This window comes from Chlorocebus sabaeus, chromosome 12 (assembly GCF_047675955.1).
Source record: "Chlorocebus sabaeus isolate Y175 chromosome 12, mChlSab1.0.hap1, whole genome shotgun sequence".
Classification (NCBI taxonomy): Eukaryota; Metazoa; Chordata; class Mammalia; order Primates; family Cercopithecidae; genus Chlorocebus; species Chlorocebus sabaeus.
The window spans coordinates 68,972,026-68,999,959 of record NC_132915.1 but is presented as its reverse complement, the minus strand read 5'-3'; the positions used below and the strand labels follow the sequence as shown (position 1 = coordinate 68,999,959).

The 27,934-nt window shown below is 43.9% G+C and overlaps 1 protein-coding gene across 4 annotated transcripts in view; it reads right to left on the bottom strand.

The window, feature by feature from the left end:
• Positions 1–18,865: 18,865 nt before the first annotated feature.
• Positions 18,866–27,934, bottom strand: part of COL15A1 (collagen type XV alpha 1 chain) — a 128,190-nt gene continuing 119,121 nt past the window's right edge. For all 4 annotated transcript variants that reach the window (XM_007968605.3, XM_007968607.3, XM_037998199.2 and 1 more), the window contains 6 exons: positions 27,696–27,824; positions 27,505–27,564; positions 26,699–26,758; positions 22,605–22,790; positions 20,994–21,109; positions 18,866–19,992 (listed from right to left, as the gene is read on the bottom strand). In XM_007968605.3, coding sequence (XP_007966796.3) covers positions 19,779–19,992; positions 20,994–21,109; positions 22,605–22,790; positions 26,699–26,758; positions 27,505–27,564; positions 27,696–27,824 — 765 coding nt within the window. In that variant the 3' untranslated portion in view covers positions 18,866–19,778. The remainder of the gene's footprint in view (positions 19,993–20,993; positions 21,110–22,604; positions 22,791–26,698; positions 26,759–27,504; positions 27,565–27,695; positions 27,825–27,934) is intronic.

Here is a 27,934-nt window from a genome sequence, read left to right as displayed (position 1 = left end):
AAAATTAACCTCCTCCTTGCTCAGGGACCAAAGCCACTTTTGTAAAACAAATGAAAGTCCATGATATTAGGATTATGGGAGGAGCCTGAATTCTGCTAAAATATAGGTGTAGCTTCTACAATCTCTTACTGCTCAGGAGTCATGAGGCCAGAAGTCACAAGATATGTGACTTCCAAACTTACTCCTAGAGGTAACATCCCTATTGTAGAACCTAAAATTGGTGTTTTGAGATGGTTTTTAGACTTTTTCATTCTGGCAACCAACTTATTCCTCCTTGACCTGTGACTCATGAGTGAACTGGTCCTATGGCCCCCACCCAGAGGAGGATTCCATGCAAGAGGATTGTTTTTCATACCCCTAGGATTTCAACCCCAACCAATCAGCAACACCTATTCCCTAGCCCCCGCCCACAAAATTGTCCATGAAAACCTTTAGTGCAATAATGCTCTGTCTGTGAACTGGCTTTATCTGTGCGGCAGGCAAGAAGAACATGTTGAACAATTACAAAAGGACTCCACTGGAGTAGCAGCATGGACATGCAGTGTAGCTAGGTGCTCCAAGATGCCATGTTCCCATGATTTTTGTTCCCCAGAACCCAATGCCAAACTTTGACCAGACTTCTTCATGCCCTTAGAAATGATGGTGGGCAGTCAGATGCTTTCTGGTCGTGCAAGAGCCAGGCCAGGCCAAGGACCTACTGTATGTAGGACACTGTGTATGTACGTGGAGGGTGTGTAGGGACAGGGGATGGTGGTGAGGATAAATAAACCATCTACCCATTTATTTAAACTTAAACTACATACTCATTTAAATAATATAGATACATTAATATAATAAAGATGAAATTCAGAAGAGTGGTTGGAGGTTAAGATACAGGAAGGGGCACAGAGAAGCCTTGGACAGTACTAGTAAAATTCTATTTCCTAATTTCATTGGTGGATACATGACTGGTTGTTTTGGTATTCAGTAAACATTAAAGATGCATTGTATACACACATATACATATGCACACATTTGTTGGAATATAGGACAAAAAATATAAGCCATGGACTCTGTGTTTAACGAGCTCACAGACTCAAGTGGAAGGTAGACATAATCAGAATGAATATATTACACAATGAGGTCATATGAAATCCAAAGAGACAATTCATTCTGAATTGTTATATTACCTTGGTAAGCCATTTTCTTTCTTGAAGCCTTGTACTTCTGACACATTATATAGAGAGATACAAAAATTTTATATATGTTAAATATGTATATTATATATAATAGGCACACACATATATATACATATGTATAACAGATTTATTGTGAGAATTAACTGATATATAATACATGAGAAAATGACAAACTGTGAAGCACTTTGAAAAAATGTGAGATAATGTGAACACTTTGGGCATCTTTGCAACTATTTCTTCTGTGAAACTGCCATCCCACACAGTTTTGGGCTCAAGTGGCAGTCTGTAGCAAGCAGGTTGTAAGTGACTGTAAACTATTCTCAAGCTAACATATTTTGTGTCTAGCACAATGAGGGATAGAAATAAAGACGACACTGGCTATTATTGAATAGCTCGTGATTGTCAGAACAGGGACTTGGAGATTAAGAGACCCATGGGATGGCTCAGCTAGGGGATGTAGGAGTTTGAACCAGTCGGCTATTTGCAGGGGGCGGGGTAGTGGTTAATGCTGAGAAGAGAGTACTGTGCTTTCCCTTCCCTGGGGGCTCTCTCAGTCCAGTTAGCAGAGCCTCACTGCCATCATCACACTTGGTCCTGGCAGGTGCTCCCCTCCTAGTGCTCTGGCCTAAGCAGCGACACAAATCTCTCCCCCTAGTTCTCATCAGCCCAAATGTAAGGAACACTCTGGCTTCCAACATTGCCAGAGTGGGTTCTCTAAGATCCCCAGACCCCCTCTTCTTGCCCCTCTGTTATATGAGACACCTAATGTCATCCCAGACAGCCAGCACAGCTCTCCAGCCTCCTCACTCAAGGGCCTGATTTCCCGGCCTCTTGCCATCTCCATGTGAGAGATTCTACTGTAAGTTCTTGGGGGCTTGTTCTCAGGAGGAAGGTGAGAATTTGCAATTCAGACTTAGGAGTTCAGGTTCAAGGAACTTGCAGACACACTGACTCCTGAAAGTAGTCTCCAAAGATTCTCCCTCTTGGGACAGAATATGTTCCAGAGACTGGGGAGGTGGAGTCTCAGGTTAGAGTCAGGTAGTTTATCAGTTAGAGTCCCAGATGAACAGGTGGCACACTCAAATGGGGTAACTTGAGGTGAGTTTAATAAAGGGATTATTTTTAAAAGGGATAGCAGGGTATGGGGAAACCACAAGAGACAATGCAGAACCCCAAAGGGCTCATCAAAATGTGAGTAACAGCAGGTGCTGTTACCTGCCCAGGCCTGAACAGGCAACTGGAAGGAGAGGCTACTGGTACCTGGAGAGAGAGTCCTGTGATGGGAGGAGCCCCTTGGTGGGAGCTGAGGTTTTTAATGGAGGGATGCAGCCAGCCCTTGGAAATCCCACAAAGAGGGAACCGGGCAATAAGTACCTCAACTTCACCCTCGCCCTCTTCTTTTCCACCTCTGGTCAGTTGGCTGAACCCAACTGCAAGCTGCAGCGTTATATTCCAGACAGGCCAGGCTGTAGGGCACAGAGAAAGGTGGGTGTGGAGGAGAAAATGGCCCCACACAGCCTTGTTGTGATGACGAAGGTCCACGGGGATCGGACTTGAGCAGCATAGCCTGACCATCAAGATGGGAAACTGGGAAGGTACCAGAGACGACAAAAACATGGTCAAGTAGTCTCCTCGGTAAGACGAATTCAAAGGCCACTGGAAGGCAAAGGTACTATGAGCAAAGCCACGACCTTGATGTCTGAATCCAGTTGCCCACAGTGTTTAAACCAAGACAAACTCATATCTTTGTAGAGATATTCTTGGCATGCAAGAATCAAATTCATTTAGCAATTTCACTAGCAGCATCAGGTTGAATTTTCCAATCAACTGCTTTCAGGGACATTTAGAAGCAAATCTGTAGCAGACACTCCACTATTTACTTTATTAAGCATCCTTGAATGAGTTAATGGAAAGATCCTTGTGCAGTGATTTAAAAGACCTCAGTATTAGGTTCTGCACTTCCTCTAACTCACTAGGTCCTTTAAGCGACTCCATTTTCCTCTTTGGGTCTCAGTTTCCTTCTCTGTAGCATGAGAGGGTTGGCCGTGATCTCTTCTGATCCCTTCTGATTCTGGCATGATAAGATTCTAATGGACACTGTTCAGAACAAGTCATGATATTTCAGCACAGCCGACTTGGTGGTCACTACATGATCCCATTTTTTTGTAAATTACAATATTGTTTCTTTGAAATCCCTCTTTAAAATTGCTCCATTTCTCTGATGCAGCAAAGAAACAAGAGAAAATAATTGCTTTCCCGTGGACTCACGCCCATGAAAATAAACCCAAGTGTCCTGCTACTAAAAAGAATCCGTCTGCCACACTTCCTATTTATTTGGCTTTGGAGAATTGGACAGAGCAGAATTGAGGGAGGCGTGATCCACCACATTGAGTCATCACCTGCAATGGCTTCCCTCTCCAAGAGCCTCCAAGAGCCCAGTGAACAAAGGTAGGGCCTGCTCTTACAACCTCCTGCCTCAGTACACTTCTCCACAAAGGAAGAAATGCTCACTTCCTCATTACGATTCCTGCCCACCAACTTCGTTTCTTGTTTAAGTTAGGAAAGAAAACCAAAACAAGCCTTTGAATGCTCGCTCTTTTTTTGGGTCCTGGCATTAAATCTGACTCACTGTAAGAGGGATCTGTTGTCTTTGCCTGAGCAGCTTCTCTCTCCTTTCTTAATGAGGACAACCATCCTCCCCTTCTTCCCTTAGATATCTGCTCCTCCCCTAGTCCAACCATGGGGTTGATTCTGGTGGGAGTGCCACTCACAGATTCTTAGCACCTGGCCACAAAGACTATGACCTGATCTAGGCGTGACCATCCCCCAGCCACTGAGATTGAATGAGGAAACTGATCAAAGCTGGGATAATCGGCTGGAACTTATGTCCAGTAAAGCATGGGGAGAAGAGAGAAGCCCTCTTCTTGCTTTGGCAGAGCTGAGCTACATAACATGAACCAGGAGATTAAGCCCTGCCCTTGCCAAGATGAAGCCATCTGCAGTCAGATAAAATGAACCCCAAGCACAAAGAAAAGTTGAGAGCAGTTATGGAAGGAAAGGGATGGGAGAAGGGAGGAGAAAGACTTGACAGTATTATTTGTTTATCTGGATGCAGTGATCCAGATTCCAGACCCATCTGGGTTTTTTTTTTTTTTTTTTTTTTACAAGAGTCATTAACTGTGCTTTATTAGTTAAGCTAATTTTACTTGGATTTTTGTTCCATAACTGAAGAGGCCTGAATAATGCAGAAACTGATGTCTGCAAATGAGGACTTGTAGGTAATGGTCCCTGAAATGTGGAACTGGATGAGGCAAGGTAGTGAGGAGCTGCTTCAAGAGATCTAAGGTCAAAAGATGTCAAAATGGGTTGACTATTTCTTATGCCCTTTAATGAAGCACTGCCAAAAAGGATGTTTCCATCTAAGCTGGGCTGTTTGGAAGCAGAAGAGGAACAGCAGGCAGATAAAAGAAAGGCTCCTCCTACTTGCAGCAAGATTCCAATACTGCAGAGTTTGATGGTCTTTTTCCTTAAAGAATTGCAAAAGCAAATTCTGTAACGGGAAGAGGGATCCCTGAGGGATCTGGAGTAAAGAGGGAGCACCTTATCTTGAAGCAACATTGACAGCAACACTGCTCAGGCCTGTGTTCATCACACAGCTCTCCCTTATCACTCAGAGCATCAAGGCAGCTGAGGCCAGGAAGCTGAGTCCCTGAGGAATGAACACTTTTCTAGACCTGTGCTGAGGAGCAGAAATCCTTCTACGATGGTGGCTATTTTACTGCTGCTCAGTGGAATTCACCCAAATTCTCTAAGGGGTAGGACCCATAGGAGGGCAGAAAGAACTTGCTCCTCTGGCAGCAAAGTAAGTCTGTACTGTCCCTATCCAGAAGGATGGGTCATAGGTTCTTAGCTGATGGTAACTGGAATTGCTTCCCCATTCCTCCTTATTTCATTTTATTTTTTGAGAAAGAGTTTTGCTCTTGTTGCCCAGGCTGGAGTGCAATGGCGCAATCTTGGCTCACTGCAACCTTTGCCTCCCAGGTTCAAGTTATTTTCCTGCCTCAGCCTCCCAAGTAACTGGGATTACAGGCATGCACCACCATGCCCAGCTAATTTTTTGTATTTAGTAGAGACAGGGTTTCACCATGTTGGTCAGGCCGGTCTTGAACTCCTGACTTCAGGTGATCCACCCACCTCAGCCTCCCAAAGTGCCAGAATTACAGGTGTAAGCCACTGTGCCCAGACCATTTCTCCTTTTTAAGTGGAAATCTTGCAAACATACATAGGTGTTCCTCAACATACATTGGGGTAATGTCCTGATAAACCCATTGCAAGTTGAATATATCATGTCAAAAGTGCATTTAATACCTAACCTAACATAACCTAACATGGCTTAGCCTAGCCTACCTTAAATGTGCTCAGAATGCTTCCATTAGCCTACAGTTGAGCAAAATTATCTAATACAAAGCTTATTTTAGAATAAAGTATTAAATATTTCATGGTGGTTTGCCACGGTGATTGTGTGGCTGACTGGGAGCTGTGGCTACTACAGCTGCCCAGCATCACAAGAGAGTATCATACCACATATCACTAGCCTGAGGAAAGGTCAAAATTCAAACTTTGAAATACATTTTCTACATTTCTACTCAATGTGTATCAGGTCTACAGCATCATAAAGTCAAAAATCATAACTTGAACCATCCTAAGTTGGGACCATCTGTATAGAGTGGTAACATGCATCATTTTGTCCTAGGTGGCAAGAGCATAAATATAGGCTTCTCAATGACTACCTGATAAACGATTGCTTTTGCATTTATTCAACACATATTTGTGGGGTACCTACAAGGTAGCAGACACTCTTATAGACCCTGGGGCTATAATCATGAAGAAAAAAAGCACAACTATAAATGAATCTTGCCTTTACAGAGTCATTCTCATCCCAGGAGGGAGCATCATTCTCCAGGCAGTCAGCCAGCCAGGTCCAAATACCAGAAATCATTCTTTCACAGCTGAGATCTTTCAGCAAGGCTTCTCCTCCTAAATTCATCCCAAATCTACCCACTTCTCACCACCTCCACTGCTTCAACCAGCACCCAGGACATGATCATCTCTCAGCTGAATCACTGCATCAGTTTATTAACTGGTCTACTTGCCTGTAGCTTTGTCCCCACAGTCTATTCCACACACAGAACAGTCACAGTGGTCTCTCCAAAACAATGACCAGTTCATACACTATTAACCTAATAGAGCTGTGGAGAGCAAAGCTCTAGATCGTTGTATCCATCTCAACAATAAAATGAACGTTAGCCAGAAGAGGTGAATTATGCCTTCGTCAGACTCTCTTTGTGTAAGCAGTCAATGTTGGTTTTATTTTTTCTGACAGTGGAAAATGTCGTAATGATCCATCCACTTACAGAATTGCTGCCTTGAAAAAGTAAAATCTGTCCAATTACATAAGCTACATCCATTAGCTTCTCAGAGCAACCAGACATAAAATCTAAGACCCTTACCTTAGTCTACAAAAGCCTAAGTATCCGCAGCCACCTACCCATCCTCCCTTATTTTTCTGTCTCCTCCCACGCATACTCTTGCCCCAGCTTCTACCAGCGCCCTTCTACCCCTCAGTCACAGCAAGCTACTTTGCATTTAAGGCTTTTACATTTGCTGTTCCTCCTTCTTGGGACACTCTTCCGCTAGATCTTTGCAAGCTCACCTCCTTTCCATTGTTCAAATGCAACAGGATGTTTGATGAGACTTTTCCTGTTTGGGAATTCCAGCTAAAGCCCAGATGTGACAACAAAGAGGCTCTAAGCATGCCACCTTCTCAAGACAGCTACCCATCATGGCACCAGATTCCTCTCCCAGGGCTTATCATGAGAAGTGGCTATGCCTACCAGATCTATCCCTACCAGGCTTTCCCCAGCCCTCCTTCCCAATCTTCATGAGTTGACTGTGAAGGCGGAAGGAGGGGAGTTAGTGTCAGAAGCATCAGTCTTGTGGAAGTGCAGTGTTTGTGATGAGAAGTGACTCCTCCCTGCTAAGCTAACTACTGGGGAGACTCCAGAGAACCAGACATAAAGCAGGAGATCCCTAAAAGAAGGGGTAATGTGTATACTCTTCCCTTCCAGTTGGATATTATTTTCTAATCTGCCCTTGGACTTATCTGGTTAAGCAGGAGATAACGGGAATTATTTCAAGGTGAAAATAGGGGCAGAAGGGGAGCTGCCTATACATAGTCCTACAGTTGCTCTGACTCAGGGAATGTTGCAGAAGGTGGTTGGACTTGGTCCCATGAGTCCTCCAGAGGACTGACCAGCATTTGAATGCCTGCCACAGTGAGGGTATCTGTGGCCAGCATTAGCCAGAGAAGCAGTACCTGCCAACCCAGAAAGAACTGCAGCTGTGGCCAGATGAGTAAGACTTTTTTCCAGTTTCTTCTCCTTCAGCCCACCTGAAATACACAGGAAGGGCTGGGCGTTGAAGAAGGAAGGGGAGCAGATATCTCAGACCCAGATCATACCCTTTTTCCACTTTCATTTCTGGAAGTCAATATCCCAGCTCAAGAGTGCTCCGTGTGAGGGCAAGAGAAGGGAAAAAAGATTTCAATGGAGTTTGAGACTGAAGCCTTAAAGAAGACTGGACTTTTAATAATCAGAAAGTTATGGAATCCTCCTGTGCCTGCCCTGGACCTGTTCGCCCTCCCCCTTTCCCACCCCTGCTATGTACTGGGGCTGGGACCTGATCCCTGCAGCCTGTGCTTCCCTGGGTCAGTTACTTTTGGTTATGTGGTCAAAGGCAGCACAGGTGAGGGACTGGCAAACGGGAGGAAGGAAAACAATCAAGGTATTCGTTGTCCACCTCTCTGTCTCCAGTGGAGTTTCTCACTGTGGGCTCTTCCTCTTGTATGACTCTAGGCCTCGCACGGTCTAGCTTTCACTCTTTTTCATAGTTTCTGGGCTCTGGTCACACATCCTCCTCCATTTGCCCCTCTTCTGATAATATCTGGGTAGTCTTACTGTCCTCTGTTTAGTTTCTCACCTTTCCTATCACCCATGTAACTAGTTGTCTGCATCAAATTCTCTCTGTTTCAGATACTTTTTTTTCTCTTATACACAGGGTCTCATTCTGTCACCCAGGCTGGAGTGCAGTGATGCCATCATAGCTTGTTGCAGCCTTGAGTTCCTGTGCTCAAGCAATCCTCCTGCCTGAGCCTCCTGAGCAGCTGGGACTACAGGCACGTGCCTCCACACCCAGTTAATTTTTTTTTAATTTTTAAAGTTTTTTGTAGAGACGTGAGTCTCACAATATTGCCCAGACTGATCCTGAACTCCTGGCTTCAAGTGATCCCCCTCTTCAGTCCCCCAAAATGCTGCGATTATAGGTGTGAGCTACTGTGCCCAGCCCTGTTTCAAATACTGATAGTGCTGTTTGTCTTTTGAATGGACCTTAACTCATATACTTCACCACAGTCTATAAAGGTCTGTGCTCTGAGGGACTATGCTATAGGGATAGCATAGTTGGGATAGCAATGGCAAGAAATCAAATGATTTCATATTTATACCTCAATCAAGACATCTTAATAAACCAATGACAAACATCTCAACTCAAGTGTCATCTCTTCAGAAGGGACTCTTCACAAGAGCAAAGGCAGCACGTCCATCTCCCAATCATATTCAGCCCTGTTACCTTTACTTTCTTTTGGCAGTTTTCAGTACCTGAATTCATCTTATCTATTTATTTGCTTGCATGTTTACTATCTGTCTCCTCCCACAGGAATATAAGATCTTGGAGGACAGTTACACGTCCTTTTTGTACTCTTACGTCCTCAATACATAATTACTAACTGACCGGCGTCAGGGTCTGATTGAATGGAATGTATCTCACCCAGCGACTGTTGACTTGCAGCTGGATGTGATAGTTGGATGTTGCTTTGGTTGTCAACCCTTAAGGACAAGGGCATTGTATTATGTTTGCCTTCTTGGAATTGTATACATGGAAGAGTGTACGTGGCGTTGTCTCTTTTACTCAAAAGGCGGAATGCAATGAGCATCATTTATTTTCCCTTTCCTGTTACTACTTCTTTCTTCTGTAGCATTCTCCTTTCTTTCAGGAACTGTTCCTGTCCCACCCATGAAACTATCTAAGAACGCAAAACTGGGTGAAGTGAGCAGATTTTCCATAGTCTTTTAAATTTTGTTTGTGGTTAGTAAGCAATTCAGATATTTTCTTTATTTTTCTTTTTTGCATTGGTTTTTGTCATTACATTTTCGTAGCACATTATCTATTATATCTATATTTTAAAATTCATATTAGTAAATTGTATAAATCTCTTTTAATTTTTAAAACATCTTCTGTGTCAGTGGTTTCTAGCTTTTTCACTACAGTTTTGTATATGCGGGTTTTTCTTTCTTTTGCCAGAAGTCTGCTTCTCAGACTTGTCAGAGGTTTCCTTATTTTCTGTTTTCAAATAACCAAATTTATCTCTTTTTAAAGTTTATCGGGTATACTGTGTTTTATACACTTCAGTTAATTCATTTTTGCTTTTTCTTTTGCTGACAGAGGATCAAATATGTTAAAACATGTCATATCCACTGTCGTTGCTCTAACAGGAGCCAAAAAGCAATACAGAACTATGTGGAAGATGGGGTCATGATTGAAACTGATGATGAGGAGTGGGAAGGCTGGGCTGCTAAGTGGGATTGTAGTTGTTGCCTCCTGTGTCTGTGTCACACCCATTTAGCCCATCTCTGATTTCATTCATACCTGTGATAGACAGTCTGACTCACCTTCTGCTGCTGGTGCTCTACCTCCAGACTCACACCTCTTGTCTTTCTTCATTCTGTGCTAGGGCCTTCTCCTAATGTCAGGAAGCTTTCCAGGGTGGCCCAACTCAGAAGTACCGAGGAATTCATACCCTATGGGCAACCCTCAACCAATGCACAATGTTGACCAATGAACAAATGCTCCATCCTCCTCTCCATTGGGTAGACACTTGTGGGGAACATTCTGCATACTTCTCAGAGGTCCTGGTGGAACTGAGCTCTTGTTGCTGACAATAGTGACCTCACAGTGTGTCTGTTGATAGACTTTTCCTCTTTCTCTGTTTTACTCTCCCTATCTCCTTGCTCCTACTTCCTAGGGTCACCTGCACTAAGTTCTTGTCTCAGGCTCTGCTTTGCGGGGCACCAAAACACTCATCACCATAGTCTGGGAAATGTTTGAGGTGAACACATAGGATTAATTGTAGAACTTCTCATCTGGCTTCTCTCCTGCTTGGGGAGATGTCTTGAAGAAAACTACAGTGCACAGATGAACAGAAAATGCTGTGCTATTTAAGAGCTGTAACACTGAGACCAGGCAGTTTTACTGTGGGCATCTTAAATAAGCACAGCACTGTGAGAAGAGGCAAACATTCTTGAACTATAAGAAAGCGCTGTGGAATCGATTGGCAGAGAACTGTATCAGTGGCAGCTGACATGGTTTGGGTGACAGGACCACCAGAACATCTCTTCAAGATCTCCATGACTTCAGCGGACTGCCCCAAAACACCAGCTGGGCACTTACTGCCAATGAAGTGTTGACACCAGGGAAGTGAATCTGGCCACAGGGGACATCCTGGAATTCCCTTTTCCCAGGAGGTACCAACAGATAAACAATGAGCTGAACTAATTCCTGGGCAAATAGAAGCAAGCCTAGAATATTTGAAGGAATAATTTTTGAAGAATATTTGAGAAAGAAGATGACCTTGTGCTAATTTTGTACATAGGGCATCAGCCCTGTAATTAAGTTTTAGAAGAAATGCAAACCTGTTTTATCATCACAGTTGGGTAAAGTCTGGAATGTCTTTTACAACCACGTTATTGACAATTATTCGGCTCAACATTTCTGAAAATTCTGTCAGTTGTCTATCACCTTGACAATGTATCATTTGTACTATTAGTTACCTAATACTTTCCTTTCAACCAGCCCACTTTTTAAAACTTAAATACTTACTTTATATTAAACACAAATAAATGTGAAATTATGGATTTAGTATGTATCTATATTTTTCTAACAGCTATTGAAATAAATATATAACTGTTAAAGTAAAAACCGTCTCAATCCATATGTGGTATATATACTACACATTGGGAAAAATTGATTTGGATACAACCATAAGTTATCCTGACTTTGTTTCTCATTAGATTTCTATCATCACATCCTCTGCTTTGTGAAATACTAATTCTCGGTTAATTTCCATTTGGTTATAATCCTTCCACAAAGTCTGTTTTTCAGAAAAGGTACCTGGATGCTCTAATTTTGAGTTTTGACACTTCTGAAAATGTCTCTCTTTGTTCCCATACATGAAAATTTGGTTGGCTGTGAAATTTTAATATAACTCTTAATCCACAGAATTATTTACACTTTACCCCATTGTTTTCTAATTTTTGATATTGCAAATAAGAAGTCCAATGCCAATCTGAATTGCTATCTATATAGAAGTGTATAGGATTTTACGTTATTACTGAAATGCATAAATTTTACCAGAAATGTACGCAGGTGGATATTCTGCAACAATTCTGCCCAGGACTCAGTGAATCATTTCAATCTATAGATTATGCTCCTTCTTTAGCTCAGGAAATTTTCTTTCATTTATTTATTTATTTATATTTACATTTTGATGGGGATAGTGTCTCATTATGTTGCGCCGCTGGTCTTGAACCTCCAGGCTTAAGTGATCCTCCTGCCTCAGCCTCCCAAGTAGCTGGGACTACAGGCTCGAGCCACCACACCCAACTTCTTTTGTTCACTGATACTTCTCTTCCATCTAATATTCTCTTTTATTCTGTGACTCCTGTTATATAAATATTGAAACATTATGTCTATCCACTTCCCTCATCTTTTATTTCATGAATTTATCTTTTTGTCTGTGTCTTCTGAGCAATTATATCAATTCTTTTGATTTGATCTAACAATTCATTAAATCAGGTTTCAGTAGCATATATGCTGTAGTTCTGTTTTATTCTGGTGATACAGTCATTCTTTTATTTTCAAGGGCTGTTTCTTATTCTCCCAGTATTTCATTTCATGCTTCTTTTACTTTCTGAAATTTTACTGAGAATACCAATTTACTTTTTTTTTCTAATTCCTTGTTTCCAGTAGAGTGGGATGAAAATAAAAATTTGAATCTTTAAAAGTTATCTCCTGTTTTCTGTAATCATTCTTTCACAATAGAAGCCATTGGCTCTGATTGACTGTTGGTTCCTTTTGGAGGCTGCTAGATCTCCTCAGATGACTAATTGGTGCTTGTTGTTCTGTACTGATGTTCATAAATATGAAAGCCCACATTGGAAGGACTGATAGGTCTTCTTGGTGCTGTCAGTAACTGCACAGGTCTCTATGAGCTTCCCCCTAGCCTTTTCCCAGCTTATTTCTGTTTCCAGCCCCTGCTGGCACTTTCCTGTGGCTATCAGCCTCAGGAGGGACTCGAACACAGGCCCTGCCTTTGCTGCTGTGGCTATAGGATAGCCAATCATAGCGGATTTCTATCTTCCAGAAAGTTCTCAAAGTTTCTGCCAGGTTGATATAACTCTTCCTTTTTTAACATGGGGTTGCAGGTTGCTTTTTTTGTTTGTTTGTTTTTTCCTCTCTCTGTTTGTTGTTCTTATCATTTCAATAAGGTTTGAGGAAGGTATTGTAAGCTCAAAGTGTTATCTTGTAGTAAACCCTGAGGGACTTCCTGCTAGATTGGGCCTGATACTGCAGCCTCTGGGGTGCCCCACCCATAAACCTCCAAGTTCCCACTGCCAGCATCCACGTGTCTGCCTGAGAGCGTTCTGTGGCAGCTGAGCCCACCCTGCCTGTGTGCAGCAGGCCGGAAGTCCTGGACTCTCATCCAGTGCCCCACCCTCCTGCTTTTCAAAGACTGAGAGGGGTTGGTGTATGAATACCATAACATCCTTGCCCCTTTGGTTGGAAACTCCAAGGTGCCAGACTGCACTGGCTCCCAGAATTCCTAAGAGGACAGTGTGATGTAATCACTCACAGTGGGAACTAGATGCGCCCTTTAAAATCTTCCTTCCCATCCCTGTCTCATTTCTCGGCTCTCTTACCTTGTTTCTTGGGATCGCCTTGCAGAGAAACTAAATGAATCCTCCTCTAAAGGAAAACTCAAATCAAAACACGGACTGAGTATGGCAGGTTTTCTAGAAAGCTCTCTCCCCTGGTGTGGAGAATGAACTGAGGAGATGGAACTGTGGAGGCCAGGAGATGTGAGCAGCAGTCCTAGGGAAGATAAGAAAAGAGCCAGTACCACATTACCTTAAGGGATGATCGCCATGTGCAGCGCTTTAAAAGGCCGAGGCAGGAGAATTTTGTGAGGCCAGGAGTTCAAGACCAGCCTGAGCAACATTGCAAGACCTTGTCTCTACAAATATATATATATGTACTAAACATACATATATTAGTACATATACGTGTGTGTGTGTGTGTGTATATATATGTACTAAAAATTAGCCAGGTCTGGTGGTACGCACCTGTAGTTCCAGCTATTCAGGAGGCTGAGGTGGGAGAATCACTTGAGCTCAGGAATTAAGGCTGCAATAAGCCATGATCACACCATTGTACTCTAGCCTGGGTTAAAGAGTAAGAACCTGTCTCCAAAAAAAAAAAAAAAGAAAAATGAAAGTAGTCATCATAACAATATCCCAACTTTGCTGAGCTTCCTAGCACTTATTTTATGGTTCATTGCTGTTGTTATTTTTATTACTGAGGAGACACCTAGTCCATATTGTTGAATAAATAAATGATTCCTTGGCCACTGACTGGATGGTGGAGCCACTCACTGAGAGGAGGACCAGAGGAAAAGGCATAAGTTTAGAAGGAGAGGAGAGGGAGGCAATTTCCTCCCACAAACATATCAGATAACAGGGTGCTCTGGGTCCTTCTTGGAACTCAGGGTCCCCAGCAGGCTCATGCAGGGGGATGACGAGAAATCTTAACGGTCGATGTGGTACGTGTGACTGTCTATCAGAGAGAATTCAGCCCTCTTGTTAGCAGCCCATCATGAGCCAGATGATAGCATTTTAGTTGTTGGATTATGAAGGGCAGGTGCACGGGGGCAGGATATTCAAGACATTTGGGGTCGTGGGACAATGGATATTTACTAACAGCAGGCAGAGCTGTACTGCTATGTATACATGGAGTCCCAGCCCCGTGCCTGAAGACAGGCAGATTGGAAGACACCAGCTAGGATGGCTGAAGGAGAGACCTCCCCAGCTCCTACCGAGAGACAACTGGAACAGGCCAAAGATTGCAAACACTGATTGGATGCTCACACAGGGCCAGAATGCTGTTTCCAGTGCTTCCTGTAAATTAACTGAAAGGAGAGTAGTTTCCATGAATGTCCTTTTACAGATTAAGAAACTGAGCTGCAGTGAAAGATCGAGTGTGGAGCATTATTTTCAGTAACTTGGAGGTTTTCAGTAGCTTGGCTATGATTACATGGTTAGTAGGTGGCAGGACCAAAATTCAGACACAGACAAAGGCATCTCTCTACTTACCTGCCCTATAAATTGGAGTACAAGGTGGAAAGCAAAAGGAGAAAATCAGCTAGTGGCTACCAAAGAGGTTTGAGGAGGCTCAGTGGTGTTTTGATGGACCAGGAGCTCAAGGGGTAACCAGAAAAGTACTTCTCCAGCTGTTAGGATGGTGTGCTTGTCTCCCACTGGTAGGGTTTCTGAGGAGTTGGAGAGCAAGTGGCAGGAAATATACATGAGATTTGAAACAGTCTGTGGCATTAGAATGGACTTAGTAGATTTGAAAAGTGGGTGCATCATTTATCTTTGGACTCCCAAGTCCAAACATGATCCTGGGTACAAATTATTATTCAAGAAATATTTCTGAATGAGTGCACAAATAAACAAAAAACTTGCTTGATCTTTCTCAAACATAGATCCGATACCACCTCTTATCTCATTTAAATATTCCCAAGGTGTCCTACCAGTTGTGAAGTGGCATCATTGTCTCGGTAAATACCCGGAGTTTGTCATCTTGCACCAAGAAGATTAAGGACAGGGACAGATGTGGGAGGGTCAAAGAGCAGAAAGTTTAATAGGCAATAGAAAGGCAAGAGGAGAGCAGCCTTCTCTCTCCTGAGGGAGAAATGACTGAAAAGGAAAAACTGCAGCAGATTTTATACACACTCAGGCTTGAGGAGGTGGTGTCTGACTTAAGTAGGGCCCACAGATTGGTTTGACCAGGTGTGATATTTACATAGCATGTGGGGAAGGCTGGTCACCCCACCCTAATCTTATTATGCAAATGGGCTTTCCACTTGGCCAGCGCCATCTTGTCTGCTCCTTACTGTACACGTGGCTGGCAAAGAGAAGGGAAGATGGAGTCATCATTTTGATCATGCCTAGTCCCAGGTAGCCTTTTCCTATTGGCACAACTGCCAGCATTCACTCGTGCAAGCTTCCAGCTTGCTTGTCTATGTCTGCAGATCAATTTTACAGGCTGCTCTTTGTTGGAAAAGAACATGATTGGCTGGGTGCAGTGGCTCACACCTGTAATCCCAGCACTTTGGGAGGCCGAGGCAGGCAGATCATGAGGTCAGGAGATCGAGACCATCCTGGTCAACATGGTGAAACCCCGTCTCTACTAAAAATACAAAAATTACCTGGGCCTGGTGCCATGCTCCTACAGTCCCAGCTACTCGGGAGGCTGAGGCAGGAGAATTACTTGAACCTGGGAGGCAGAGGTTGCAGTGAGCTGAGATTGTGCCACTGCACTCCAGCCTGGTGACAGAGTGAGACTCCATCTCAAAAAAAAAAAAAAAAAAAAAGAGAATATGATTCTGGGGCTGCTTTTCATTAAAAGGAAAACCTACCAAGGATTCCTGTACCCTCACGATCTGCCTAAGTACTTTCTTCTTAACTCCTACATCAGTTGCAGAATAGTCTAAATGCCTCTTCCTGGATTTCAAGGCCAGCACGATCTCACCTCTGTCTATTATTTCACTGCAACGTCCCCCACACTTGATCTTCCCTGCTGCTGTGTGTGATAGAATCTATTTTGTTGGCCCTCTCAACCTTCTATCCCTCATTTTCAGGTCATTGCAAACCCCCATGCATTTTGGCTAGAGGAATTTTCCTTCTGCACAACTCATCTCTGACATGGGGGCTGCCAAACACACTCATGGGCACGTGACACAATTGGAACCAATCAGAGTCCTTTCCAGGAATCATATCATCCCAGTTGAAGAGGAAGTCTTCTCTTTCCTCTGGAGCCACTCTCTGGGGTGGTGGAATAATATAAGCCTAGAGCTGTTTGCAGACACCTCTGCCACATGAATCTTGTCCTCACTTGGAGGCAAGGAGCCATATTCACAGAAAAAGAGAAGCAAGACAGACAGACATAGACTCACATACACACACACACACACACACACACACACACACACACGGAGAGAGAGAACAGAGTGAGTGACCACATTGTCATGCCACGTTGCTCGAGTCTCTGCATCCCCTGTCCTATCTGATTTCATGAGCCAATACATTTCTTTAAAAAAAAAAAGTGTAAATTTGAGTTGTGTTTCCTTTATGGGCTAATACAAAGTGTCTTGACTGCTACTCAGCTGTATTGGATTGCTGATGGCTCCCAGAATTCCACGCTGTCTCTGACTTACACCCTTTACAGGTTCGAGAGACACCATGCTAGCCACATGAAGTCCAGGAGGGAAATGCAAGGATGGCTCCTGCGGCCCATTCTCCTTGTTCCCTGGGTTTTTCTTCGGGCTACTCTGTGTGGCCATGTCCAGGTTGCCAGGGGGGTTCTCCTGGACCGCCTCCTTTGTGCTCTCCCCCCATACCTGCTCAGACCCTCTGCTCCTTTGCACTCTCCAGAGTCTGCCTCCTTATGGAGCCTGGCCCCTGACATGGGTTGGCAGCCATTTCTCTCCCTCTGGTTCTGTTGCTGGGTAGGGGCTTTGGTTGCAGCAGGCTTCAGACCCTGAGGGTGTGCAGTACGGACTCACAGCAAGTCTCCAAAAGACCTCTAGCACGATGAATTACTCGTGACAATTCTTCCCTCCCTTATCATGCTTGAGACTGTTCATTGGCTTCCCAGCCTTCAGGCACATTTCAGACAGCCAGGCATGAGACAGAGTGAAGGCTTAGAGGCCCTTCCACCATTGCGTTTCAACTGTGTAACAAGACTCAGATGCTACACATGTCAGGTGTTCAGAGGAGGAAGTATGAGGAAAGGCAGGCAGGTTTGGGAGCTGGGAGATGTCACAGATGTGCCAGCCATTGGCAGAAGGGCCAGGCTAGGCCTGGAGTGTTTAAGGCTTTCCCGAGATGGGGTGGGGCTCTGATGACATAGCCTGCAGAGGAGCCTCTGTGGCTTGCCTGATTGACCTTGAGGATACTGGATTGACAGTTTTCAACATGTGACGGGAAAGCTTGGGCAAGGGCTGGTGTTTAGTGAATGTCAGTCCCAGGATTTTGACACTCATTCTCCGAGTCTGAATGGGGTTGGGGCTGACTCAGGGCCTCCTTCTGGGTCAGCTGGTTATTCCTCCTCTGGTGTATGGAGAGGCCTGAACGGCAACGCCATAAGCCTCAATACTTTTTCCATGGTTAGCAAACGAGGTCTCCTTGACTTTGGGCTCCTCCCCAAAACCCCAACCCACCTTGCCTCTTATGTAACCCTGGGCCAGGTGGGCTGTGACAGAAATGGACAGTGTCTGCACTTCATTGCCTCGGGAGCCTCCTGCCCACCTTCCCCTTGCAGTTCCTGTCCATGCCAAGCACCCCTAGCCCTCCTCACTCAACAGATGAGCTGGTCCTCAACAAGCCACCTCTGGGGCTTTCCAGCCTCAAACTGTCTTCATTCTGTGACTCATTAGGAAGATTCTCACCGCTCATGTATTTATGAAGCCCCTGCATGGAGATTCTGGGCTGCCTTTTTTTCTTTGTTTTTCCTCTCTGATTTCCTTCCTACTTCAAGGAGTCTGAGGGCGGATTCACTTTGCTGAGCTTCTGGGCCAGCCCAGCTGAATGGGAGGAAATATCCCAGCATACTTCTTGCCTGGTGATTATGTTTCTCCCAGAGGGTCAGACCAAGAGCCAGAGAATCACATGCTTGCAGCTGGGAGGGAGCAGAGAGGCAGTCTTGCATAGGGGTTCCTTGGGAAGATGATGGGCCCTGACGTGAGACAGATCCCGAGTCTGAAACCAGTCCTGCCATTCACCAGTGTATGACCTGGAACAAGTAATTCCCTGAGCTGTGACTTTTTTTTTTTTTTTTTTACATTGTAAAGTAGAGATTAAAAAACTACTTTGCAGGGTTATTATGAAAATTAAATGGGGTATATCAGAAGTCTGATATTTAATGACCAGTAGCCAGTACTACGCTTGTCTTATCCCAACCTCCTTTAGAGACAGAGGCTGACTTGCCCAAAGTCATGCCCTGAGATGGCGGCAGAATCACAGCTCATCCTGTTTCCCACTCTGAGGCTCTACACAACCTACACTGGCCCCACTAGGTGGGAGACAACAGCCAGGACAGATGAGCATGATGGGAAAACCTTTCAGTTCTCTGATCATTGCCTGGGGGCAGCACCAGTGGCAGGATTAGCAAACCCACCCCAGGTCCGCTTCCACATCAGCGATGGAGAATAAAGGAACTAGCAGGAAAAAGTCAAATGAAGAAAGCACCCGGAAAATATGTTTTTATGTTCACTTACACGGAAAAAAAAAAAAAAATCCAAGTATACAACATGTAGATATATGTTTCTCAGAAAATTCATCTCTATGAACCTGTTTGTTTCAGTCGCAGTTATAATTCAAGAATTGGCAAATGGAAGTCATAAAATTGTGGGGTGGGGGTTGGGGAGGACAGCAGCCAAGGGGAAGGTAGTAATTATGTGCTATTTCTTTTCTAGTTTCAGATAATTTGGAGTTTCAACTTTTCCAGCAAGTCAGTTATATAAACAGACGCCATACCAAAATATGATTGTGTAAAAATATAAAATTCCTAAAGCATGATGGCAATAATATTTTAGGGAAAAAAACATTAAAGTCTGATAGCATCAGAAAATACAAATAGGATCATTTAAGCAGTCCTGTTTCTGTGTACGAACGGCAGTTGCAAATGATGGATGTATGTGAAAGAAAAAAGCATTTGATCTGTATATAACTTAGAAAGCATAACCTTTCTAAACACTGACTTTGTAAGAAAACATGAAGGACATCTTATACTCAACAACAATGGTTTAAAAGGAGGATATAACTGTCTGAAGGATGCGGTGGCATAATGTCATGGCCTTTGTTTTCAACTTGCTCTTAACCTATGTTGGGATGCGTTCACACTGCTGGGTTTCCCGCAGAATCTAGCACCAATATATGGATCAGATTTTGTCTTTGATCTGAGTCCTCTATGTCTTCAGTTTTGAGTGTATTGAGGTATGTTTTCTTTGGTTGCTGTTGTAACGAATGTGTAGTAAAAAAAAAAAAAGAAAAAAAACTATAATATTTACAACAATTAAACATTTTAGATCTCAGTGTCAACTCTTCACATAAGAAAACATTGAAAACTTTAAGAATCATTGGAAGGCCATTACTTCCTAGCGTCTGTCATGAAACTGTTTTCGATACACAGAACAATTAGCCGATTAGCACAGCTGTATGCTTTCTGGTCCAGAATCTTCCCCGTGCTCAGCGGGGAGGCAAGTCCCGTGACCGCCGTGTCCGTGGTTCGCCATGCTTCACAGTAGTTATCCACAAGGCGGACACCATGGGGGCTGGAGCCGTGCCAAATGACCTTCTGGGGCCTAAAAAGTAATTTTGTCGTGTTATTTTTCAAAATGACACTTCTTTGTGGTATTTTTTGGTAAGCAAATTGGCATAAGTTTAGTGAATCATGTTAAACTCCTTAACCCTGATGCCAGATTACCTCTCTATCCTCATTGCCCTTGCTAGCTTTCTTAACACACTGGATTCCAGCCACACCCAGGTTGCAGTTGTTTTCAAATCACACCCTCTTCTTTTGTGAATATAAACCTTTGCTCATGGGGTCCCTTAGTCTGGAGGGCTTCTCTTTCATTTTCAGACCAGTGACTCCTTCTCCTCTTTCAAAGGCCAATAAATAACTTCCTCTTGCAGGAAGCCATCTCTAATTCTCACCCCTAAGTAAAAATGAAAACACACATTTCCTGTATATCCTATGGTACCTGTTTCTCCACTTACAATGATAATATTCTGTCTAGAGTCACAGTTAGTGTGTATCTATTTCCTCTGTAGACTGTGAGCCCTGTAAAAGTAGGAGCCGTGTAGGTTTATTACTGTGCCTTCTAGGCCTGGCCTCAGGTCTAGTACAGACTAGGCACTGAGGAGAGGTTTGCTGAGTTGTTCTATTCTGAAAAACACACATAATTTTCAAGATTTAGAGTGCAAATCACAGTGTAGAGTTACAAGATCACCAGGAGTTGCATTGCTTACCACTTGTGATGTGCCCACTGTGTGCTACATGTTTTCATATATATTCATTTTATTCTCACAATGCTATGACATAGACATGGTTATCTTGCCCATTTGACAGGTAAGGCAGCTGAGGTTCAGAGAGTGGAAATATCTTGCCCAGGATTCCATATTGAGTTACTGGATCTGGGTCTTCTGACTCCAAGGACAAGGCTTTCTCTGAGGCCTCAGTTGCCTCACTGTGGCTTTATGTTGGCAATATCCTAGAGAAGCAGCTGATAAAGGCATCCCATTGTTAGGATGCCCCCTAAAACTGTCTATCACACCATATCTGAGAACTTCCAGCCTCACTTACCATGAAGGATCTGTCATTACGTCTCGACCATCAAAGGAGTATATTGGAATATGCATATTGAACTGACCTCCATGGCCAGAAAAAATTGAGTCCCAATTATTAAAAAGTACTTGGCCCTATAGAGACAAAATACCACATTAGAATAATTATACCATCATCCTACAAATGAATTAGATTTTTACTTTTTTTTTTTTTTTAGAGACAGTTTCGGTTTTGTCATCCAGCCAGGCTAGATTGCAATGGTGGGATCTTGGCTCACTGCAATCTCCGCCTCCCAGGTTCAAGCAATTCTCCTACCTCAGCCTCCTGAATAGCTGGGATTACAGGCATGCACCACTACACCCAGCTAATTTTGTATTTTTAGTAGAGGTGGGGTTTCTTCATGTTGGTTAGGCTGGTCTCGAACTTCTGACCTCAAGTGATCCACCCACCTCGGCCTCCCAAAGTGCTGGGATTACAGGCATGCACCACCACACCTGGTCTATTTTTACTCACTCTTCAAGGCCCAGATGCCCCCTCACACTAGAGTCTCCATCCCCAATCCTAGAGCATGGACAGAGTGAAAACTCAAGAAATGTTTGTGGTTTGATTTTATAATCCATTCATGAACACTTTTGCTTTTACTGTCTTATGTCTTGAGGCAATTTCTCTCATTACATGTGTGTACAAGACTCCTTCCCATCAAAAGTGTGTTTTACGTCTTTATTTTATTATTGTTATTTTGAAAATATTACACATATGTACTAAGCTTCAAATTTGTGGCAGATCTTGTGCCAGTCTATGCTGTGGGTGAGTCTACACTGTGGGTGAGATGAAGATGAACTTCTTAGTCCTTTCCCTGAAAGAGCCTGATCCCTTGTAGAGAGATCCAAGAATAAAAGTAATTTCAGTGGGTGAAGGTGCTGGAACAGAATTCTGGGAGAGGAGGTGGAAAGTGCTGGGTATGGGGTTAGGATGGAACTTGCTAGCCTCAAGGTTTCAAATTGGAGTATTGGGGTTGCAGAGATTAAAGGGTCTTGAAGTACCTTTAAGAAACAGTCATCAGGACCCAGAACTTCTCCAGGGTGTGTGTGAGTGGCAACGAGCTTTCTCTTCCTAATGTTGAAGGAGTCTGCTATTTCTGTGGAATAATCGAGGGATCCCACAGGCCCTGTCTTACCCACAAATGGGGCAGAGAAATATCTGCTTAAATGCTCAGAGAACACCAAACCAGGGTTCAGGACAAAGTGCTCTAGTTTGCAGTGATTTTAAGCAAACTGGTTTCTTCTTCTGAGCCTCAGTTTTCTCATCTGACAAACTAAAAAATGAATAATTCTCATGTTTGTTAGAAGTACCTATTAAGATAATGAGGTACTTTGTAAACAAACAAGAAAACCCTGTATCACCTAAAGAAGTTATCATTCTCTCTCTTGTATGCTCCAAGGGTCACACAAGCATAAAGAAAACTGAGGTTCAGGGAAGGCAAAGAACCCGCCCAAAGTGACATAGCCAGTCAGGCAGAGAACGGACTTAAGTCAACAGTCTTCTGTTGATGTCAGGAATGAAAAGTGCCTCCAGCCCCTGTGGCAACCAATGCATGCAGAAGGCAATGGGAACCATATTTATTTTTACCTTGAGGTTCACTATGGGAAGGCTGTATCTCTCTGCTTTCCTCACAATGGTGGACAGATCTTGCAAATGGGAAGATAAGAATGCTCGGTAGGTGGACAACAGTCCTGCAGCTCTGGCCTGCTTGAAGCACTGAAAATCAGCTCGAATGTCCCCAGAAAATGGCATGTTCAGAGCAGCCAAATGCAGCTGAAAAATGTGAGACAAAAGAGAGCAGTCAGAATCAAAGGCAAACTCCAGTCCCCAGAACCATCTCATATTCCTGCAAAGATTCCAGACTTCTTAGGCTGGAGGGCACGTTGAAGGTCATTTTATTCAATCCCTCCCTGACATTGGAATTACAGTCTCTGCCTGACCATCTCCAGGAAAGGAGAGCTATGGTCTCCCAAGCAGCCTGTTTCAGCTCTCTGAACAGCTCTAAGTGGTAGAAATATCTTCCTTAGGTGAAAACAAAAACAAACAAACAGAAACAGAACAAAATATTGCTTGGACCAAATAAAGCACTTCAGGGATCTGAATCCACCTGCAGGCCATAAGTTTAGACCTCTGGGTCTGTGCAGGGGTTTTAAGCTGGCTTTGGCCCTGGATCCCAGAGCTTCTCCCAGCTATCTGCCTGCTGCCCTTTCTTCCATCTCCTGGATAAGCCTGGGGCTAATCACATGAGGGGTCTGGGGGAAAGCCACTGAAAGAAGGACATGGCACCTACGACTAAGACTGCTGAGATAGGCCGTTCTGGAAACTAGGGGTCTTATAGTAATTCCAGTCTCATATCCCTGCTATCTTGGTCAGCAGCCAAAATAAAAACCAATCCACAGTCTATTTCTCCCACACTTTGTCTCCCAAAACCCAGCCTCCTCCTACTGTCCTCTCTCTCAGCCTTTCTACCATACCCTCTGAAATGCATTCCATAATCAAGGAACACTCATCTCCCTGCCTCCCATCAGTCTCATCTCGGGGGTAACTTTTATCTCATCAACTTAGAGCTGGAAAGCTGGTGTAGGACCTGGGTCCAAGTTATCAAAAAAGAAAATATTTTTAAATATCTTAAGCCAAAGGACATGAAATGAGGCTCAAGCGGTGGGGTAGGAGGCGGCCAGTGTTTCTCTCCTGGTTTCTACCCCGCCTCTCAGATCTAAACAAAGCCTCTCTGTGTCCCAGTGACCAGGATTGCCATGGTGGTTTTCTGCTTCTTCAGCTTCCAGCCAGTTGGCCACAACTGGCCATGAGCTACAGTGAGTGTCCAGACTGCCCCAAGCAGCCCTTGCACGTCTCTGGATATTTTTCTCCATTCACCACCCCTTTCGTTCCTGCAGAGGACAGACCCCAAGGCTGCCACCTGCTCCAGTCTCTCTCTTTTTATTCATCCTGGTTCTGTCTTGACCACCGTGCTGGATGGAGGTCCAGGTCAAGCGGCATCAAATCCCATCCCCATCTCCTTCCTGCCCTGCACTGAGCCAAGACTTCCCCAGCAGGCGTCCCGGTGGCTAGCATTTTATGCTCTACATTCCCAGCCATTAGGATAAGAGGGAGCTTTAGCATGCTACCCACCCACCACAATCACAGGCCTGTGACTGATGGAATGAGGCTTCCCCAATGCCAGGGGCCACCTAAGAAAGGCATAGGCAGGGGTTTCCTTGCCACACCTCTAATTCCACCAAGCCCTATTCTCCCTTAGACAGACACAGAGAAATGTCTGAAATTACAGTTGTTTCTGAATGACAAGATTGGGGGTTTTTGTGTTCTCATGTTTGTATTTCTTTAATTGTTGGAACATTTTTATAAAACAACATTTTTATATTGTACTTTTATTAAGACAGTAATGTTACAACACTCAAAATGTTAAAATTATTATTTTGTGGATGGTTGTAGTTTTAATAAAATTGTAGGTGTGTTACTATTTTCTTCTCCATTCTTTTCATGCATTGTTAACATTTTCTGCAATGAACACATATTAGTTCTGAATTTATAAAATACCATTTAAAAAATCCTTTAGCTACTACCCTAATTTTGGGGCTTTTTGAAGGGTTACTGATACTCACATCTCTCTTCCTTCACTTCCCACTGACTCTTCAACCAACTAGAGTCTTTTTGGCTACTAAATGCTTTGCTCTAGTTTCTAAATTTGAAGGACACCTTTTGGTTCTTCTTCTGAATTTCCTGGCAGCCTTTGACACTGTTGGCTACTACCTTGCTTGGCTTGCTTTCTTCCTCTCTGGCTATGGCTTCTCAGTTTCCTTCTCATATTTCTCCCATCAGGTCCTTTTCAGTTTTGCTCCTCATAGTCGGATCCCTTCTGACTATACAGATTCTCTTTTGGGAATCCAACCAGCCCCACAATAATTGCACAGCTCATCTCCAGCCAAGATTCCACTGTGGGGTTTCAGACCTTCAGAACCTATTCTCTCTTGGTAGTCTCCACTCAGGTTTCCTCCAGGCACCTCAGACTCACCACGCTCCAAATTAGTTCCTCCTTGGTCAATGGCAGCACAATAGGAAATGCTCACCTCTGTTGTTAGAAAGTGCCCCCACAATCCTTGCTACAAGAAATGGCCTTAGACCTTCAACCTCATTCTCCTGGTAACTCCTGATTGGGCTGGGAGTGGGCAATTGACCCAAGACAGACCATATAAACTATCTCTTCCAAGACTCTGAACTGAGTCAGTAGTACTGGGGTCAGCAGCTATAAGATCACACAGAGTTGGGGCAAGAATCAGTGCCAGGGTAACCCAAAGCTGTGTGCAAGCTCATGTCACCTATGTATGTGTGTTGGGGTGAGGTTGGGAGGAAGAACGACCCTTTCAGAAGGTGGTCTGTAGAGACAGCAAAGCAGACTAGTAGAGACAAGAGTCCCAGGCCTGGCTGTTCTTCCTGTGATGGAGTGCCATGAGGTTTCTTTCTTTTTTGTTTTTTTTGAGATGGAGTCTTGCTCTGTCACCCAGGCTCCAGTGCAGTGGCGTGATCTCGGCTCACTGCAAGCTCCCTCTCCCGGGTTCATGCCATTCTCCTGCCCCAGCCTCCCGAGTAGCTGGGACTACAGGCGCCTGCCACCACGCCCGGCTAATTTTTTTGTATTTTTAGTAGAGTCGGGGTTTCACCATGTTAGCCAGGATGGTCTCGATCTCCTGACCTCGTGATCCACCCGCCTTGGCCTCCCAAAGTGCTGGGATTACAGGTATGAGCCACCATGCCCGACCTTCCATGAGGTTTCTATGCTGAGTTAAACAAGATCTTTACTTAACCTAGCGAAGGAATAGAGATAGAGTCTCTAATCCCAGCAATGAAACAATCCCTGGAAAGGAAACTGTCACCACTCAATCATCCAAGCAGAAACCTGGGCATCATTCTTGACCTCTCTCATCCTTAATGTGCCATATTCAATCAATGACCCCATTAGTCACTCCTACTTCCTTCATGTCTCTCAAATTGCCTACTAGTCTATGTGCTTACTGCTGTGATTCTAGTTCCGATAACACAGGAGCCACCTAACTGGCCTTTGGACCCCTGCTCCTGTCCCTTCTGATTAATCTGCACACTGTAACCAAGGTAATTTCTGAAACACCAGTCTTATCATACCTGTTTCTTGCTTTAAACCCTTCTGTAGCTCCCCATTGCCCACAGAAAATGGTCAAATTTTTTGGCTTGACTTGCAGGCAGGCCCTTGAAATCTAGCCCTTGCTTTTGCTGACTTCCACAGACTAAACATCTCCCTTTTCTGCCTTGAACTCTACTTTTTTGCCTGTAATTTAATACTAGCAATTACAGGAATGTACAGCCCTTCCCCTTGCCTCCCTCTGTTTCATTTCCCTTTGCCTCTTTCTTCCACCTGGCTCACCCCTGACCTCAGCTGTCCTTTGGGTCTTAGTTTGGAGGTAACCTCCTCCAGGCAGACTTCTCTGCCCTTCCTTATACCCCCAGCACCCTGTGTTTGGCTTGCCCAAACAACTTACCACACTGTATTGTAATTCTCTGGTTTTTGTTTGCCTCTCTCACTAGTCTATAAGCATCATGATGGTAGGAACTGTGTACTAAGCATGAGACCCAGCACCTAGTAGATACACACTCAGTAGTAGAAGATTAAATGTATAAATTGTACTTACAGCAGGCTTCTCATAATTGGTACTTGAAACAGGGTTTGGTGGAGGCAGAAGCTGATGTGGCTGTTATGAAAATGAGGAAAAGAAACAGTTCTGAATATGCATTCAATCTGTTCTTCAGCGTGTACTGAGGTGCGAGTGCAATGTTTCTTGAGAAGATGCTTTAAATAGTTTGCCATTGTCTGTAACTGTGACTCTTAACTGTAAAGAGTTTTATGACCTGCTGAAGAAATCATCTTCAGAAAGGGAGAAAAATGTTCTCAAGACTTTTAAAAAGAGCACTGAATCAAGGAAGGGCATTCTTTTTGATAAACCCATGTCTAATCGCCAACTCTTTCACTTAATAGAGAAAGCTACCTCTTCAGAGCCTCAGTTTCATCATCTGCAAAATGGGGATGATAGTACCCACCTCAAAGCATTGCTCTAGGGCTAAAAGATGGACAATGCCAGTTGCCCATGTTCTTATAAGGCAGACGGTGCCAAAAATTAAAGGAATCTTCTAGATTGCTTATACCAACCAATGACTCCACAGATGAACAAACTGAGGCCAAGAGAGAGGAAGCCCTCTGCAGAAGAGGATTTGGCTATTACATGGGGGCAGCAGGTCTCCAGCCTCTGGATCTAGTTATTCCTCCACTCTATTGTGGGAACCTTCTGTTAGCACCCATTAATTTCTAGGACTTCTCCAGATACTAAACCGTGCACAGCTGACTCTCCAGAGTTTAGAGAGCTTGGTGCTAGATACCAAGCAGGACTCAGGAAATGCTGATAAATGAACGTATGAGCAGTGCAACAGGGTAACTACTCACGTTGCTGGAAAGCGCAGGGGGTGGAGGGCTGTCGGCAGGAATGGGGATCAGTTCTCCTAGCTTTAAGAAAAACAGTACATTGAAATGAAAGATCAATTACAAACTTCTAGAAAAAATGGCATTTATGGGAGTAGATTATTATTTTTAGAGGGTATTTGAAGGCAGTGTGTTAAAGGGAGTTTAGAAATTACCTGTAATTTTTTCCAGCCATCTCTAACGCGAATGAAAAACTCAGTGCTGTCCCTCAGGTAGATGAATGTTCCTTCTATAACCAAATGCGCTTTCTGCAGCATGTCATCCATGTTGCTGAATGCTGTGACCTGTCGGATCATTTAAATTCCAAACACTGCCATTATCATTAGAGCAATGGCACCATCTGACAACCCGGCCTTTCTGTAAAGTCAACTAGGAGCCGTCTCCAGATACTCAA